Consider the following 20,053-nt stretch of genomic DNA (forward strand, 5'->3'; position numbering starts at 1 on the left):
GGGCAACTGAAAATCGAAAAACAAATTAGCTGGGCATAGTGGTATGTAACTGTAGTCCCAGCTACTCATGAGGCTGAGGCAAGAGGATTGCTTGAGCACAGGAGTTTGAGGTTGCTGTGAGCTAGGCTGATGCCATGGCATTAGCCCGGGCAACAGAGCGAGACTCTGTCTCAAAAAACAAAAGAAATTTAGTGATATGTGGTTAATCATGCTTCATCTATAACCTATGCCTGACTTGATTATTTTAGAAAATGTCCCAAACATAACATTTCATCTGTGAAAACTTAAGTATCTATCTTTACAAGATAACAGTTAACCATACACACAAAACTACAATACTGTTATCATACTTCCCCCCAAAATTATAATAGTGTACTGTTGATTGTCAAATATCTGGATAGTGTTCATATTTCCCGTTTGTATCAGAAAGGTCCTTCCAGGCCGGGCGTGGCGGCTCACTCCTGTAATCCTAGCACTCTGGGAGGCTGAGGTGGGTGGATTGCTTGAGGTTAGGGGTTCGAAACCAGCCTGAGCTGGTTTCGAACCAGCTCTACTAAAAATAGAAAGAAATTAATTGACCAACCAACTAAAAATATATATACAAAAAATTAGCCGGGCATGGTGGCGCATGCCTGTAGTCCCAGTTACTCGGGAGGCTGAGGCAGTAGGATCACTTGAGCCCAGGAGATTGAAGTTGCTGTAAGCTAGACTGATGCCATGGAACTCACTTTAGCCTGGGCAACAAAGTGAGAAAGGTCCTTCCGTAACTGGTTCATTTGAAGCTATATCAAAACAAAGTTAAACATTTAGTTGAAACGTTCCTTATTAAGTCTTGAAATCTATAGCGATTTCCTTTACCTCTTTTTTTTCCCTTCAACATTTATTTGTTGAAGGAACAGATCATTTGTCCTGAAGAATTTTCTCACATTCTTGACTTGGCGGATTCATCCCTTTGTATGTCATTTAACATGTTCCTCTATTCCCTGTAAATTGAAGTTAAATCTAGGTATTTAATTAGATTTACATTTGATTTCTTTCTTTTTTGGTAAGAACATTTTATAGATAAGGTTATATACTTCCTACATAGTATATCATAAGGCTCATAATGTCTGGTCATCTCTTTTCTGTATTATAAATATTGATCAGTGCGTACAAGTTTTTTTTTCCTGATCCATTTTAAAAGTTGCTAATGGGCCAGGCGTGGTGGCTCACGCCTGTAATCCTAGCATTCTAGGAGGCTGAGGCGGGTGGATCGCTCAGGATCAGGAGTTTGAAACCAGCTTGAGCAGGAGCGAGACCCCATCTTTACTAAAAATAGAAAGAAATTAATTGGCCAACTAAAAAATATATAGAAAAATTAGCTGGGCATGGTGGCGTATGCCTGTAGTCCCAGGTACTCGCGAGGCTGAGGCAGAAGGATCCCTTGAGCCCAGGACTTGAGGTTGCTGTGAGCTAGGCTGACGCCACGGCACTCACTCTAGCCTGGGCGACAAAGTGAGACTATCTTAAAAAAGTTGCTAATGGTTTCAACTGCCAGTTTTTGGTCAGTGACTGGATCTCTTGTTTCATATTATACTCTAATTCTATAATTTTTTCTGTATTTATTTCTGGCATTCCATAAAGTTGGCAGTATCAGCCATTTGGTTAACCTGAAATGCAGTTTTTACGGAAAAGGCAAGAGAGATGCTTATTTCCTTTCATTTATCAGTTTTTAGAAAGAGTTGGATCCCTAAAATTTTACAAAGGGACCGCTGTATTTTTTTTTAAGTGTCATTATGAACTCATGTATTTTTAACATGTTTGATATGTTTCACTCCATTATAGTCATTTCTTCTTTTTAAGAGATGGGATCTCACTGTGTTGCCTAAGAGTTGCTTGAACTCCTAACCTCAAGTGGTCTTCCTGCTTCAGCCTCCCAAACTGCTGCGATTATGGGCATGAGCCACCACACCTGACCATTACAGTCTTCTTTGATGTTCAGATTATTTCATCTTTGATCAGTGGGAGTTTCTTCTTGTTGGCTCCTGATGTTTTTTTTCTTTATTTTTGAGGTGCCAGTCTTTGATAGCTTCTGGAAGGACAAGGTATACCAAGGAGTACCAAGTTCGTAAATTTTTGCCCTGTTCTAGAATTGGTCCTTTGTCTTAATAACGCTGTTTCTTTTAGACGTAGTATTTAGAGTCTTCATTAGGTGTTGTTTGAAAGAAAATCGGGCTTCACTTGAATAAACAGTCATCTTTCTGGAGTGTTTGAATTGCATGTTCTTTGTCATTAGTTTGTATCAATGTAGACATAGTGCAAACTAGCTTTTTAGTTTCCAGCTTACTTTGAGACAGTTATTATTAATTAGATACATTTGGTACATTGAGTGATGTATTATAAGTTTAAAGTAATCATATGGACTGAGATTGTATGTCCTTCCCATTTTTCTCTCATAAACATTACTTAATTCTGTTGATAGGGCACTTGTCACAAGTGATTCTGTACAATAGATCATACTATTTTCAGATCACTGAGGATATGTGAAGTTGATTTTGCAATGTAATGATTGATGTTTTTAAATGTAGATTTTAAAAGGGTTGGTGCTAATTGCACAGTTATGTGGTCTGCTATACAATATGATTTGTCACCTCTTCCTTTGCGCCATATATAAGAAGAGAAAGGTAGCAGAGTTTAGTGTATCTATTTTCCCTCAACATTTACTAAGAAATCAAGTGGTTGCTTCATAGCTTGTCCTATTAAACTATGTTTAAAATCTTGAGAAATTTTATAACTTTTAAGGACATTTTAGTAGATGTAAATAAAATTGTTAATTCACTTAATTTTGTCTTGTATCTCATAGTGAATGTCTGGCTTTGGATATAAAATATTAACTAAGTCTTTTAATTATGTCTCAAGTGAGGTTGTCAGTAAAAAGATACTATTAAATGGACAACCAAAGGGAGGTTTTTCTCTTTGATACTTTGTCTTTTTAAAATTCTGTACTTCAAAATTTGGCTTCATTGTGTCTACATTCTTGCATCAGCATATATAGGTAAACCCTAGATTTGCATTCTTTCAAAATGTGGTTCTTTATATCTAGGATAATTGTATGTGTCCAGTGCTGGTCTATTGATCTAGGTTTTTGTCCCTTTTTTTCCTTCTCTGTACTTGTTATACATCTGCTGATAGGAATAACAAATTTTCACTATCTTGTTTAATTTTTTCTTTTGAACATTTCTTATTCTCTGTGAGGGTATGCTTATGGTGGCTTGTTTGTTTTTAATGCTTTTATTATTATTTTTTCTGCCCCAGATGTGGGAGTATATGCAAACCTGAAATTATGCAGGGTTGGGGAGGTGGGTTTTTTTTTAATAGATGTGACTACCTTCACACCTGCATATCTCATTGGATATAAAATTCTCTGTGAATTCTCAAGGCTCTTTTGCCTAATAACTTGATGTGGCTGAATGTTCAGCTTTGAATAACATTAGCAAATAGTTTTTTCCCTTTAAGATCATAAAAGATAGAGATTATACATACTACCTAATTCTTTTTCTTTATACCTGAATGCATCCTCACCAGTTGCATGTCTATTCTTTCTTGAGTTAGAATTGTAGTAACATCTTTCTCAGCTACTTTTTCTGTTTGTATAATTTCTGTTTTTGGCTCAACGTCTCTGGAAGTACATCATTACCTAAGAGAAGCTTGTGACTCTCATTCCCAGCTGCCCTCCTATTCTTTCCTCTGTAGGACAGCCCATGTACTCTCGTGAACATGGTGCTGCTGCATCTGAGCGACTTCAGTTGGGGACACCGCCTCCTCTGTTGGCAGCTCGTTTGGTGCCACCTCGCAACCTCATGGGATCCTCCATTGGGTACCATACCTCAGTCTCCAGCCCCACCCCTCTGGTCCCAGGTAAGCTTTGCTACAAATGGCCATCCACCTCACTGATCTTTTGTACCTTAAGCTGGCCCAGCCTAAGGGGTGACCTGGCATCCTGATCTGCTGTCGCAGATTCCCATTAAAGCTCTTAAATAGTTTTATTTTTCTGTTCCTCTGCTTCTTTGGTTTGTCCCTAGTGGCTGCTAGATGATTAGGCCTCCTGTGTGTCTGTCATCTCTGGTGTCTTCTGTATTTACTTTGAGTGTCTCAGTAACAAAGTCATGCTAGTTCCTTGAGTTTCTAATCAGTTAGATAGGAAAATAATATCTACTTAAATATTTTCTAACTAATTATGCATTATAAGAAAAACTAGGTTAATTTTTCTTTGAAACAAAACAAAAATGAACATGTGGTTTCTTGCTGATCACGGATGAACATGTGCTTTCCACCCTCTGCTCCTTGTTGTATGGACTGGTTATATATAATGTGATTCTTTCCTCCTGTTGACATGTGTATTTTGAAGATTGTGGAGTTGCTCTGTGGATGTCGCATGAATTTTTTAAAATATTTCTCACTTTGCCTTTAGATCTCAGTTCATCATAATTAACTAAAGGATTTTTAAGTTTATTGGGATTCTCTGTATTTCCAGGAATTATAAAATAAGGTCATTTAATTATGTAACTTCTGTAAAACTTTCTGCAGCCTAAACTGTTGGAGATTTTTCTGGGAAGTGTACCAAGTGGTAACTGAAAACTTTTTTGTCATAATTTGCTGGTAGTTTTTTTAAAGATGAAGCAGTATCTATTTTGTATTTTATACTACATATAATTTTTAAAGTTGACATTTATTAGCCTGGAAGCTGTTATTTTATATATCACTTCCAATCATATCAGCCTTAAGCACATTTAAATTTAATAAGTATATTAGATTTGCTTTTAAGCTAGGCATATCATCACAGTGCGTGTTTTCATCAGGAGGGCATGCTCATGATTAAGTACTGTCTCTGGTTGTCTTAAAAAAGTATTATAGGCTGGGCGCGGTGGCTCACGCCTGTAATCCTAGCACTCTGGGAGGCCGAGGCGGGCGGATTGCTCGAGGTCAGGAGTTCAAAACCAGCCTGAGCGAGACCCCGTCTCTACCATAAAAATAGAAAGAAATTAATTGGCCAACTAATATATATATATAAAAATCAGCCGAGCATGGTGGCTCGTGCCTGTAGTCCCAGCTACTCGGGAGGCTGAGGCAGGAGGATCGCTTGAGCCCAGGAGTTTGAGGTTGCTGTGAGCTAGGCTGACGCCACGGCACTCACTCTAGCCTAGGCAAGAAAGCGAGACTCTGTCTGGAAAAAAAAAAAAAAAAGTATTATAAAGAGGAGGGTTGGAACAAAAACTGAAATAATTAGGAAGCCAAAAAAATACTTTTTGGCAGAAAACTGTAAGCATAGTGTTATAATCATTGAGGTGAAAGAGTTTATTGGTTTTATTAATCATCATCAAGCAACTTTGAGACTGAATGTGAGTCTTGGAAATGAAAATACAAAAATCTCTAATAAAAGCCAGATGTGGTTGTGTGCGCCTCTCGTCCCAGCTACTCGGGAGGCTTAAGTGGGAGGATTGCTTGAGCCCAGGAGTTCAAGACCAGTCTGGGCAACATAGTGAGACCCTCCCTGTCTCTTAAAGGAAAAAAAAAAATCTATATTAGGAACATCATCGTGATAATAGTTTCTTATACTTCCTCTTAGGAGGGCAACACAAATAGCCCTAGTGTTTAATATTCAACATCATTTAACATTTTATTACAGGGAAACAGTTTTTAATATATTGATACAATTCCATGAGCTATTTTCAAAAATCAGAAGACAGGGAAAAAATGAGGGTTTAGAGAAGACAAAGAATGCTGATCACCAATTCTAGTTCTGATACCAGATATCCCAGAATCACCTGTGCTTTTAATAGCATTTTGTTGTTTTGGCTTTGTGGTGGCCTGTTGATGTTTTGTGCAAGAGGACTGTTCACTCACAAATCTAAAGTTAGAGGAAGTTCAGTATTCTGGGGAGAAATTTAATCTAAGAGGGTGAGTTGAGGGTGAGAAATTTGCTGGATAGAGGACTTCTCTGAATTCTAGTTGTGCTTACTTAGGCCGCAGAGTTAAGTGCCTGTAGTGGCCCAGAAGTTCCCGTAAATGTGGATAATTTTCTGAGCTTATACTCTGAATCACAGATGTGACTGACCAGTAATAAAGATCTGAATGTACTTTATCTTTTAGCTAAAACTTAATATTAACTCCATAAAGAATTTTTCCATTAAGAAAAATAAAGAGATGTAAAGACTTCTGAATCACAATTATGAAAAATCAATGTCTTCAGTCAATCTTAACCCTTTCATTTTATGTGGGATGAAGAGGGTATATACTGTTAGGAGAGAAATGCTTTCAGAATTTTTTTTAAACACTAACAAAATTGTTATTTAGCATTTGAATTTTAAAAATTAAGTTTTTTTTTTTTGTTTGTTTTTTTGAGACAGAGTCTCACTTTGTTGTCCAGGCTAGAGTGAGTGCCGTGGCGTCAGCCTAGCTCACAGCAACCTCAAACTCCTGGGCTCGAGTGATCCTTCTGCCTCAGCCTCCCAAGTAGCTGGGACTACAGGCATGTGCCACTATGCCCGGCTAATTTTTTTTATATATATATATCAGTTGGCCAATTAATTTCTTTCTGTTTATAGTAGAGACGGGGTCTCGCTCTTGCTCAGGCTGGTTTTGAACTCCTGACCTTGAGCAATCCGCCCGCCTCGGCCTCCCAAGAGCTAGGATTACAGGCGTGAGCCACAGCGCCCGGCCTAAAAATTAAGTTTTTATTTGTAGAGAAAACATAGGCAATGCGATAAAAGTGCATTGATGAGAGGGGTGGTAGTAAAATAATTATTACATTTATAGATATAAAATTTATTTAGCTGTTTTATTTAAAACATATGTATGAGGATAGCTGTTATCTCTCCAGTTTAAAATACAAATAACCAAATGAATAGATTGTGATTTTTTTTTCCCCCTTAATTAAAAAAGTGCACAGGAATTGGTGAGACATGATAGATAACCAAGGTAATTCAATCAACTCTTCATATATGGTGTTTGTGTACATGAAAATTTACATTTAAAAATGTCCATTGAAGTTTGGATTATCTGATTAATACATAGGGTAGAAATGACTGGGTGAATGAATCTGAAAATATATTGATATTTAAGAATGGATGCATATATCTATGTTTTGTGCTGGTAGCATTTTTTTTCACTTCCAAAAGGTGTATGTATATACCGTAACACAAAGAGAAATACACTTGATCCTCCATATCCTCAGGGTCCACACAACAATAAAAAATAATACAAATTAAAAAGCAATATAGCATAACAACTATATAGCATTCACGTTATATTAGGTCTTATAATCTAGAGATGATTCATAGTATATGGGAGATTGTGCATAGTTTATATGCAAATACGATGCCATTTTATATAAGGGATTTGAGCATCTGTGGATTTTGGTATCTGCACAGAGTCCTGAAACCAATCCCCTCCAGATACTGAGGGATAGCTGTATATGCATGAGTTGATATAATTATATTTGCTGAAGAATGTATGTCTTTTAGCATTTTATTTTATAACATTGAGAAATAGTTTAACCTGACTGATTTGTTATGTGTTTTGTTATTTTCCCTCAGATACCTATGAACCAGATGGTTATAACCCAGAAGCTCCTAGTATTACCAGTTCTGGTAGATCTCAGTACAGACAGTTCTTTTCAAGAACACAGACGCAGCGCCCCAATCTGATTGGCCTAACATCTGGCGATATGGATGCAAATCCAAGAGGTGAAAATGCGTTGAAGTTTTTTTGATGCTAAATGTTGTGTAATAATTTGATATAGTTATTATGTTTGCATTTCTGACCTGGCTTTAGGAAATTAATGTCTAAATTACTTGTATACCATGTCTTTGAAAGGTGCTATATAATTATCCCAAATATTTTAAATAACTGCATCTCCAAACTTCATTTTAAAGCTATAGTTAGAATATATTTATTTTTAAATGTAAATAATACTAATATTATTTAATTGCTTTTCTTGGTGTGATTTTAGGCTGTTTTAATTGTGCCGGGCACTATACTAGATACTGGGTATAGAAAGATGAAATGGCTGATCCACTGATCCCTTGCCCTCAAAGAACTGATCATTTCAGTGCCTACCTTATTTGTATCTTTAGAGCTGTGTTTTACAGTAATAATCTTGAGAACCTAGAACATTATAATAAAATTACCATTTGACCATTTTTAACACTTAGGATAGCAACTATAAGGTAGGACCATTACAAAACTTAGGCACAAACCTTAAACACAAAACTAAGATTAAGTGCAAACTTTTTGTTTTTTTTTTAAACAGGGTCTTATTCTGTTGTCTGGGCTAGAGTGCAGTGGCATCATCATAGCTCACTGCAGCCTGAAACTCCTGGCAATCCTCTCACTTTAGCCTCCCAAAGTGCTATGATTATAGGCATGAACCACTGTGCCCGGCCAGCATTTACCTTTAATATAGGTTGATAACCTCCTTCCCCCTCTCCAGTAAAAAAGATTGGTTAACAAGTTTGATGGGATTTCATTTTGGTAACTTATCATAGCTAGGTTTCTGATATTTAATTCCAGTTTGAGTGACTGGCAATGGGCCATACTGAAAATAGTTTTCTGATTTAGTCACATGGTGAACAATTTTCTGTTCTTACCTTCTTTTCTATCCTGATTTTATTCACTCTTTTTTACTGTCATTAATATTTATTACAACTAGAGGATAACAATTTTTTGTGTCAGGACTATACTAAGTGTGTTTATATTATCTGTCATATTCTTTACAACTCCATAAAAGAGGTACTATTTTTATTCTTTTTACAAGAGAAGACACTGAGGCTTAGAAAAGTTAAGAACTTGCCCAAGGTCACACAGCTATTAAGTGGCAGAACTGGAATTTGAACCCAATCTAATTCCACAGAATATACTCTTACCTTCTATGCTATAATGCATATATTGTTACCGAATAATCTGAAATTAGTGGAAAGATCATGTTCTCAATGATATCAAGTCTTTCCTTTGCCACTAGCCTGGTTTGTCTGTACATTAATGCACAGTAATCCATAGATAATCTCTCTCAGTATAGAAGTCATGTGGTTTGTATATTCTCCAGACTTGCTTTGTTTGTTATCTTGGGCAAGTCTCTCAACTTCTAGCTATATGTCTTTCCTTTGTAATAATGTACTTAAGTAAAGAAAAGCTTTAGGCAATATGAAGTGGTAGTGATAACAGCTATTTTAAGAAAGACACAATGACATCTCAAATTCTAGAGTGCTTTATGCCATCACAGTTTCTACCTCATCCATTAGCTTTCTAAAAACACAAGTCCTACAAAGGCAGTGATCATGTCTATTTATTCACTTATTTATACCCAAGGTCTACGACAGTTGCTGAGCTATAAAATAACTAAATGTTAAATGAATGAATCTTTACATAGTAATTTCCCTGACTGTGTCTCACAGATGAAATGAAACAACTGTCCCTCACCATATCTCTATCCCAGCATCCAGCCCTACATATGTTATTATTTGTTTGGTTGAGTTGCTAAAGTTAGGGAAAATACTCAGGTATAAGAGGTATAATTTTGTGTTCTTATTTACCTTTTTTTCAATACACCTCTTCCTACCCACAGGTAATCTATTAAAAAAACCACTTTTTCATAATATTTTAGTCTCAACTGTTGTGAGTGAAATGTGCCAATCTGTAGCACTGGCTTTGGATTTTTTTCCCAACTTTTAAATTTGGAAATTTTTTAAACCTATAGAAAACCAAAAGAAATGCATTAAACACCTGAATGCCTTCACTTAAATTTACCAGTTGTTAATACTTTGTCACCTTTGGTCATGAATGCTTATTTGTATTCTCTCTTGTCTTTCTCTCTTCCCTCTCCTACCCTTAGGTTTTGTTTTTTGAACCACTTAAAAGTAAGCGGTAGACATTGAAATACTTTAAGTCCTTTAGCTTCCACCAAAGGATAAGACAGTCCTATATAAACACAGTATTATTGTCACACATAAGAAAATCGTAATTCTATAATAATATTTAATCCTTGTGGTGAACTTCCTGTTGTATCACATCAGGAGGCAAATAATGTCCCTCTGTTAATGGTGCTAGGTTTGGTTGCTTGCCTAAGGTGATAATTGTTAGATCTCTTCATTGCAAAAGTACGTAATTTGTGGAGTGGTAGATTGGTACCATATAAATACCTTATTCTCCAACAACTGTTTGCCAGTAATTTTTTGCATCCATTGATTGATTCATGCCTGAGTCGGTTTATTACATTGGGGTTACCATTGAGTTTTGAAACTTGGAGTTACATTTTTAAAAAAGGAGAAAGACATTTGCAAAAGAGACATTTGTTAATTTTTTTCTTGATGTCAGGCATTTCTAAAAAGGAAATGATGGTAGTTGAGCTATTCACAGTTCTTTTTAGCTTTTAGTCTAAATATTTTAATCATTTGAAACTCCCCAGAAACTCAGCAATGTGAATTTTTGTTTCCAACAGCTGCTAACATTGTGATCCAGACTGAACCACCAGTTCCTGTCTCAATTAATAGCAACATAACCAGAGTAGTTCTTGAACCAGATAGCCGAAAAAGAGCTATGAGTGGTTTGGAAGGGCCACTCACAAAGAAACCTTGGCTGGGAAAGTAAGATAACTTGCTAATTAGTAACATCTAATTGGTGTCGTTTTTTTTGCATTATTCATAAAATTAAGAGTTGTCATTAATCAATAATTTTTAAACTATTGTGTCTCACTAAAATGTGTGTCTCAAAGTTAGGGTTCTAGGAGATATCTTTAGAATGTCCTAAAAATTGAAAATTAACAGAATATTCATAAGAGATATTTATAATTTGTGCGTATGTATTTCTTCACCTAACGTAATATTAAAAGTTATTGAGAAACTGAAAATAAACAGAAAAGAAGAAAAAAGTTCTATACCTTTGCAGATGTTGAAAACGACTGGTCAGTTCTTACTTTAATATTAGACCCCTTAATAATTATGGTAGTTTTTTTTTTTTTTTTTTTTTTTTGAGACAGAGTCTCACTTTGTTGCCCAGGCTAGAGTGAGTGCCGTGGCATCAGCCTAGCTCACAGCAACCTCAAACTCCTGGGCTCAAGCGATCCTTCTGTCTCAGCCTCCCAAGTAGCTGGGACCACAGGCATGCGCCACCATGCCCGGCTAATTTTATATATATATTAGTTGGCCATTAATTTCTTTCTATTTATAGTAGAGACGGGGTCTCGCTCTTGCTCAGGCTGGTTTTGAACTCCTGACCTCGAGCAATCCGCCCGCCTCGGCCTCCCAGAGAGCTAGGATTACAGGCGTGAGCCACCGCGCCCGGCCTATGGTAGTTTTTAACATGATTTTTGCTGTTAATTGGTCCTCTTCTCTTCATACCTATTCTATTCCTATATAATAAGAATGATGTGAAAATTGCTTAGTAATATCTTAAGAATCTTCAGTGGCTTACAAAAGGCACTTTTAAATAAATATAAACTTATACTCTTTGCTGATGTATGTTTTGGGTAGGCGTGAGGTGGGGAATTAATCAAGATCTATTAATATTCTTTTCAGGCAAGGGAATAACAATCAGAATAAACCAGGGTTCTTGCGAAAGAATCAGTATACAAACACCAAATTAGAAGTCAAGAAAATCCCTCAGGAATTGAACAACATTACCAAGCTCAATGAACACTTCAGCAAATTTGGAACTATTGTTAATATCCAGGTAAAAAATGTGGCTATGCCTGTGACATAATCCAGGCATTTTATGGGTCTTGGAAAGTATGTGTATCAGCTTGGCTTGCTTAAGTGAGTCAGTGGTTATTCTGATTATCTCTGCTAAGTGCTGTAAACTCCACTGTGTATCTGTATACCCACCTTTATGATGAAATTGTTAAACTGCATTTGTTCTTGTGAATTCATTTGGTTCTTTTCTGCAACCTCTTCCTGAAAGACATTGGGCTACTGTATTTTTGTTCAGAGTTCCGTCTTTGAACAAATGAGTTTTTTTAAAACCTGCATGAATATTCTAGGTAGCTAGTAACTAGGTAGCTGAGATTTTTGGTAATTTCTAAGATTGTGATCTTATCTACTGACTGACTTTTATATTGTGGTGAAATAGTAATTTGTTGAGGGTGGTTCTAATCTTGAGAATTTTAGACAGTGTAATGTGTTATCCAAGATCAAATAAATTGTAACTTTTATGTTTCACTGTCTGCTAGTTAGATATTTGAATTTATGAATTTGTGATTAGATATTATGCTGTAATTGAGGGAACTGGATGACTAGTTTAAGTTGGAATTTCAGTCACCCCTTATACTTAAGTGTACTTAAGTATCGTCATCAAACCATAATGTATCTTAGTTTAAGAAGGTAGTATTAGGGTACTTGGTATTTCAAAGAATTGAACCAAAGTGTTCTTTTTTTTTTTTTTTTGAGACAGAGTCTCACTCTGTTGCCCAGGCTAGAGTGAGTGCCATGGCGTCAGCCTAGCTCACAGCAACCTCAAACTCCTGGGCTCAAGCAATCCTCCTGCCTCAGCCTCCCGAGTAGCTGGGACTACAGGCATGTGCCACCATGCCCGGCTGATTTTTTCTATATATATATTAGTTGACCAATTAATTTCTTTTTATTTATAGTAGAGACAGGATCTCACTCTTGCTCAGGCTGGTTTTGAACTCCTGACCTCGAGCAATCCGCCTGCCTCGGCCTCCCAGAGTGCTAGGATTACAGGTGTGAGCCACTATGCCCAGCCCAAAGTGTTCTTTTTGAGAGGTTTTTAAGCAATTTTTTTTCCTGACTGCAGAAGCAGAAGTGTTTAGTTTTACAAATAATTGGAAATACATTAAACACAAATGAAAAACAAATCACCCAAATTTTGCCTCTTGGCAGTAACGACTGTTGATCTTTTGTTTGTTTATTTATTTTTTGAGATCAGGTCTTGTTCTGTTGCCCAGGCTGGAGTACAAAGGCATGATTGGTAGCTCACTGCTGTCTCGAACTCCTGGACTTGAGGCGTCTGCCTGCCTCAATCTCCCAAGTAGCTGGGACTACAGGCATGTGCCACTGTGCCCAACTAATCTTTCTCATTTTTGTGGATCCTGCTATGTTGCCCAGGCTGGTGTTGAACTGCTAGCCTCAAGTGATCTTCCCATCTCAGCCTGCCAAGTAGCTGGTATCTTTTAATTTAAAGACATATGTTTTTATGTATTTGTCTGGAAGAATGTATATACACATTCTCTTTTTTAAAATGCTTCACATTCTGCTTCCAGTGGAGTCACAGGAAAAAAATGCTTCACATGCTTAGAAAATATGATCATACCAACTGCCTGTATTTTTTTTCTCTTGAAGTTTTCATGAGTCACAATTCTTTATGGCATTTAGAAAAATTTAGATAGCTTAATATAGGTAGGTATAAGTAGTCAGCTTGGGCTGTTGTAACAAATACCATACACTGGTAGATTGTGTGGCTTAAACCACTGAAATGTATTTTATCCCAGTTTTGTAGACTAGGAAGTCCAAGATTAATTAAAGTGTTGGGCAATTTAGTTTGTGGTGATGGTTGTCCTCCTGACTGCAGACAGTTGGCTTCTCATTGTGTCCTCGCATGGCAGAGAGACAGAGAAGGAAATCTTTTCCAATTCTTTTAAGGCCATTAATCATATTCATTAGGGCCCCATCCCTATGACCTCATTTAACCTTAATTACCTTCTAAAAGCTCATGTCCAAATGCAGTCACATTGGAGTTTAGGGCTCCATATTAATCTGGGGGTGGAGGGACACAATTTATTACATAGCAATGGACCATAACTTATCTGTTTTCTGTTGTTGGGAATTTGTGTTATTTCTATTATTTTTTTTCTTAAAAAATTTTTTTATTCTTCCAACTTGCCACTAACTCGAATATGTTGTTTCTATTATTTTCTTAAAGGTTGCTTTTAAGGGTGATCCAGAAGCAGCCCTCATTCAATATCTTACTAACGAGGAGGCCAGGAAAGCCATCTCTAGCACAGAAGCAGTTCTAAACAACCGATTTATTCGAGTTTTGTGGCATAGGGAAAATAATGAGCAACCAGCACTGCAGTCCCCAACACAGCTGCTCCTGCAACAACAGCAAACACTTAGTCACCTCTCACAGCAGCACCATCACCTGCCACAGCATCTTCATCAGCAGCAGGTGCTGGTGGCCCAGTCTCCCCCCTCAACGGTACACGGAGGTATCCAAAAGGTAATCTGATTCATTAGAAACAAAAGGTCCTCTAGTCGAGCCCTCTAGGTCAGTATTTCTCAAATCACGGTCCTTGGGTCTTATACATCAGAGCTCATAGTTTGATCTGCAGACCAGCAGCATCTGATCTCGTGGAAGCTTGTTACAAATGCAGATTCTTAGGAAAAAATGCAAATTCTTGGGCCTCACCTCATCCTGCTAAATCACAATCCCTATGAGTGATGCCCAGGAATCTATGTTTTAATAAGCTCTGCAGTTGATTCTTATGTACCCCAAAGTTTGAAAAGTGCCATGATATTCAGAATCACTTACCTGGGTGCAAATTCCTGGACCTCACCTTCCCAAACGTTTAGAGTTGATATGGAGCCTATAATGTACATCTTTTTTTTTTTTTTTTTTTTTTTTCTGAGACAGAGTCTCACTTTGTTGCCCAGGCTAGAGTGAGTGCTGTGCCATCAGCCTAGCTCACAGCAACCTCAAACTCCTGGGCTCAAGCGATCCTACTGCCTCAGCCTCCCGAGTAGCTGGGACTACAGGCATGCGACACCATGCCCCGCTAATTTTTTCTATATATATTAGTTGGCCAATTAATTTCTTTCTATTTATAGTAGAGACGGGGTCTCGCTCTTGCTCAGGCTGGTTTTGAACTCCTGACCTTGAGCAATCCGCCCGCCTTGGCGTCCCAGAGTGCTAGGATTACAGGCGTGAGCCACCGCGCCCGGCCAATGTACATCTTTAAAAAGTACTCTTAAGTGATTTTTGTGAACACTAAGTATAGTAACCATCCACCACTGAACAACTCTGATCTAGAACTACTTGTTTTGTTTGTTTTTTTGAGCCAGAGTTTCACTCTGTTGGCTAGAGTGCTGTGGCATCAGCCTAGCTCACAGCAACCGTAAACTCCTGCTTCAGCCTCGCAAGTAGCTGGGACTACAGGCATGTTCCACCATGCCCGGCTAATTTTTCTATATATTTTTAGTTGGTCAATTAATTCCTTTCTATTTTTAGTAGAGATAGGATCTTACTCTTGCTCAGGCTGGTTTCAAACTCCTGACCTTGAGATATCTGCCTGCCTTGGCCTCCCAGAGTGCTGGGATTACAGGCATGAGCCACCGTGCCTGGCCTTAAAACTACTTTATTTTGTGTTAGAATTAGTCTCCCTCGTATCTATAGAAAAATTCTGTTCCTTTTAAAACTGGCATAGAAGCTCCTGGGATTTTGACTATTGACTATTGTATTTATTCTATCCCTAGTGCCTAAAACAATGCCTGGTACTTAATCAAATGAATAGATTTGCATGAATAGATGAAGGAAAGAACAAATTACTACACATTAGAACCATTCAGATACTGACAATAATTATAATTTCCACCTAGGTATTCTTATGTTTATATTAAATACATTTAGATCTTTTTTTAAAAAAAGTATTCCTTTTAGTATATAGCCTCAACTCCATTTATTATCCTACTCATTTGCATCTAAATTTTCATTCACTTTTATTTGTGTCCTACTTCATGTTAGAGCCCAGAGGTGAATGCTTCTCCTAGATGTTGGATACATAGTGTAGAAAAGAGTGAAACCATCACCTCTGTGATCATTAGACCATGTGGTGGTAATGCACCCCAAGATTGCATTATGTTTTTGGGATAATCATTTCATACTCTTATTAAGTTACTGTCAAGTAAGATCCCTTAAGTCTTTTAGAACATTACAAATTAGAAACAGAACATTAAAAAATAATAATTTTTATGCATATATATCCATATACTTGTGACATATTTTAGACATTCAAAAAAGTATGGATAATATAATCACCACCTCACTTAAGTAAAACTTTACAGATAAATGAAGCACCCTCCCATTCCCATTTTCTTTTCTTTTCTTTTCTTTTTTTTTTTGCACCCATTTTCTTATCTTCTTTGCCACGGTAATCACTACCCTAAATTTATACTATTCCTAGGCTTGCTTTTAAACTTTTACCATATAAGTGTTTATTTTGTATATCTAGATAATTAACAAACCACAGACATCGGGTGCATATGTTCTTAATAAAGTTCCTGTTAAACATCGTCTTGGACATGCAAGTGGCAACCAGAGTGATGCGGCACACTTGTTGAATCAGTCTGGTGGTGCTGGAGACGATTGCCAGGTATGCATTTCTGTAATCTGAAATATATTTAGAGTCATTTAATAAATTAACAAGGAACTTAACAAAATTGATTATTATCCAGATTTATAATGTCTTCCTTCCTTAATCAAGACAAGTGTGATAGCTGACCTATGTGTGGCATATATACTTCCCTAATTTCCATGACTCAGTCAGAAATTTGCTAGTTAAATTTTTTTTCCTACTCAAAGCTAAGTAGGACTTGGAGAATTTTAGCTATTAATAGATAAATGTTTTTATTTGTCTATTTCTTTATTTTCTTGTTTAACATAGTATATTTCATATAGTATATATAACATACTATTATATGTATACTGTACTATAATATAGTATATAATATAGTATATTCTTTAATATATTTTCTTCTTTAATACATTAGGAATGTAGTGAAGGTGTATTCTGTCATAATAAAACAAACTTTGAAATATATAGTAAGCAGTTACATTTGCTTTTAGTAATATATCTGTATAGTGACTTTTGAGTATGGCGATTATTGCAAAGGGAGCTAAAAATAACCCTGAAAAAGAAAAGCAACAACGGGGGATAGCCCAAAAAATACTATATAGTTACTGTAATTGAAACCATTGGATATTGGCACATGAATAGAGCAGTGAGACAGAAGATAAAATTATAGAAGTAGATAGCAAATAGGAATTTATTAAATGATATCAAATGTATCCCAAATCAGTGGGGAAGTTACAGACTTTTTGGTAAATAGTATTGGATAACTGGATAGCCATATGGAAAAGATAAAATTAGATCCATTTTTTAATTACATCATCAACCAGGATAAATTCCAAATGTATCTGAGATTTAGATGCTGATAGAAATGCTAAATGATACAACCCACATGAAAGGAAATTTGGCAGTATAATATCTGGCAAAATTATGTATTCATTTACTCTAAAATAATCTTCCTTCTAAGAATCTGCCAAAGGTATCCTAGCCAAAATATGAAAAGACATATGTGCAAGGCTAGTAATTGTAGATTCTATAATAGCAAAAGACTGGAAACAACCCAAATTATCATCTATAGGGGACTGGTTACTTAACATGTAGTACGTCCACACAGTAGAGTATATGTTACCTTACAGAGGAATAAGGAATATTTTTATATGTGTCATGGAGTGATTATCAGGATATATTAAGCAAAAAAATAAAAGCAGGCCGGGCGCTGTGGCTCACGCCTGTAATCCTAGCTCTTGGGAGGCCGAGGCGGGTGGATTGCTCAAGGTCAGGAGTTCAAAACCAGCCTGAGCAAGAGCAAGACCCCGTCTCTACTATAAATAGAAAGAAATTAATTGGCCAACTGATATATATATAAAAAAAATTAGCCGGGCATGGTGGCACATGCCTGTAGTCCCAGCTACTGGGGAGGCTGAGGCAGAAGGATCACTCAAGCCCAGGAGTTTGAGGTTGCTGTGAGCTAGGCTGACGCCACGGCACTCACTCTAGCCTGGACAACAAAGTGAGACTCTGTCGCAAAAAAAAATAAAAATAAAAAAAATAAAAGCAAATTGGAAGAAGAAAATGTATAGTGGAGCACTGCTGGTATAAAAAAGTAAAAGTAGAGGCAGTGAACAAATACAAATATTTGCTTATAATAGAAAAACTAAAAAGATAATTCATATAATTTAAATGTGGTGGTAATGGTAAGTATAGAAGTTAGACAACTTTTCACTATGTCTTGTTGTGTAGATATGACTTGGAATCATTTAAATGCTGAATGTAATTATAAAATTAAATGAAATAGAAGTTCTAGAAATTGAAAAGAAAAATGAAATAAGTGAACTAGCATATCTGCACAGAGAGTGATTTAAAACTCAGTAATTTGACTATATATTTCTAATGGGATATATCCTGAAGATAAAAAGCAATTTTAAAAAAAGCTCTTTTTAGCTGTCATGTTGGTAATGGTTGGTATTCTGAAACTGATTTGTGAGCATTGTAGGATAAATCAAATGAGGAATTATGTGATGTCATTGATAAATGAGATTTTCAATGTGGTTGAAAAGAGTTGGAAGGTAAATGAGGTTAGGTTAAAACGTTGCAGTCCTGCATTTGATTTGAAATTATCAGTAAAAACTCAAGTTGTATTTTATCTTTTTTTAAAAAAAGCGACAAAATACACTTCCCAAATTTCCTAATTCTGTTCATGGAAAAGATCTAGAAACAATGACCAGCCCAGGGGCAATGAGCACCCCTAGCACTCAGAGGAACCAGGAATCCTTGAAGAAATGATTGTCTCCAGCTTTGAGATTGGAAGTGTTACAGATGAACCTAGAATATTTTGTGAAACCAGAAAGCAAGGAAGTTGTCAAAGAGAAAAATCTCATTAAGGCTCTAGATTTACCCACTGATTTAAAGGAAATTTGGAGGGCAGAAGAACATGTTCAAGGGTACCACAGAATCCTGTGGGGGCTACTACTACAAGAGTGACCTGGTTTCTTAAATAAATAATGTGCAAGGAAAAGAAAGAGATAGAGAGGGAAACTTAAGAATTAAAGGAGACGTTAAAGAGACATAACCAGTTGCACTACATGGACTTTAACAGACAAATGGGAAAAATTGTTTAGAAAATTATAGTACAAGCTGGAGATGTGAATATTTAATGACATTTTAAAAAGTATTACTACTTTTTAAGTGTGATGATGGTATTGTGTTTTATGTTAAAAAATGAAGGGAGTCCTTATCTTTTAGAGATACAACTGAAATATTACAGATGATATGGTATTTGGGGAAAGAATGTAGTATTTGAGGATATAAGTAAAAGAAGATTATTTTATGTATTGATCATTGTTTCTGCTTGATGATGGATATATCAAGTGCTTTATATGATTATCTGTACTTTTGTCTATTTAAAAATTTTCATTATTAAAAAAAAAGAAGGGCCGGGCAAGGTAGCTCATGCCTGTAATCCTAGCCCTCTTGGAGGCTGAGGCGGGAGGATTGCTTGAGCTCAGAAGTTCGAGACCAGCCTGAGCAATAGCGATACCCCATCTCTACTATAAATAGAAAGAAATTAGCCAAACAACTAAAAATAGAAGAAGAAAAAAATTAGCTGGGCACGGTGGGGCATGCCTGTAGTCCCAGCTACCCGGGAGGCTGAGGCAGGAGGATTGCTTGAGCCCAGGAGTTTGAGGTTGCTGTGAGCTAGGCTGATGCCATGGCACTCTAGCATGCGCAACAGAGTGAGATTCTGTCTCAAAAAAAAAAAAAAAACCAATAAAAAAAAGAAAAAAATGATTGCAGACTTTGAACTCAGCCCTGACTGACTTGACGTGGCCTCTTAATAACTGTACTAGTTAGATAACTTGAGTTAATTTCATTTTCATAAACTGAGTTGCTATGGGGATTAAATCTTTCATGTTAGTAAAGCATAAAAGAGAAGTGCTTGGCAAATAATTAGTGCTCAGTAAATTGTAGGTGTTGCCATTTTAATTTTAATAATAAAATAAATAATAACATGAACGTAAGCTATGCCGAGTTCTTACAGAACTTGAGGGAATTTCTTGTGTAAAGTAGCTTTTTTTTTTTTTTTTTTTTGAGATAGCGTCTTGGTTTGTTTCCTGGACTAGAGTGCAGTAGTGTCATCATAGCTCACTGCAACCTCAAACTCATGGGCTCAAGCAATCCTTCTGCTTCAGCCTCCCAAGTAGCTGGGACTATAGTTGAATACCA

At 36.5% G+C, this 20,053-nt stretch overlaps 1 protein-coding gene across 4 annotated transcripts in view; it reads left to right on the forward strand.

Moving 5' to 3' along the window:
- Positions 1-20,053, forward strand: part of RBM27 (RNA binding motif protein 27) — a 76,771-nt gene that overhangs the window by 37,875 nt on the left and 18,843 nt on the right. For 2 of the 4 annotated variants that reach the window (XM_075996170.1, XM_012774168.3), the window contains exons 9-14: positions 3,733-3,897; positions 7,575-7,724; positions 10,475-10,619; positions 11,550-11,703; positions 13,909-14,205; positions 16,214-16,354. In XM_075996170.1, coding sequence (XP_075852285.1) covers positions 3,733-3,897; positions 7,575-7,724; positions 10,475-10,619; positions 11,550-11,703; positions 13,909-14,205; positions 16,214-16,354 — 1,052 coding nt within the window. The remainder of the gene's footprint in view (positions 1-3,732; positions 3,898-7,574; positions 7,725-10,474; positions 10,620-11,549; positions 11,704-13,908; positions 14,206-16,213; positions 16,355-20,053) is intronic. The other 2 variants (XM_075996171.1, XM_075996172.1) reach the window with 1 other exon arrangement.

Source organism: Microcebus murinus, chromosome 21 (assembly GCF_040939455.1).
Source record: "Microcebus murinus isolate Inina chromosome 21, M.murinus_Inina_mat1.0, whole genome shotgun sequence".
NCBI classification, from domain to species: Eukaryota; Metazoa; Chordata; class Mammalia; order Primates; family Cheirogaleidae; genus Microcebus; species Microcebus murinus.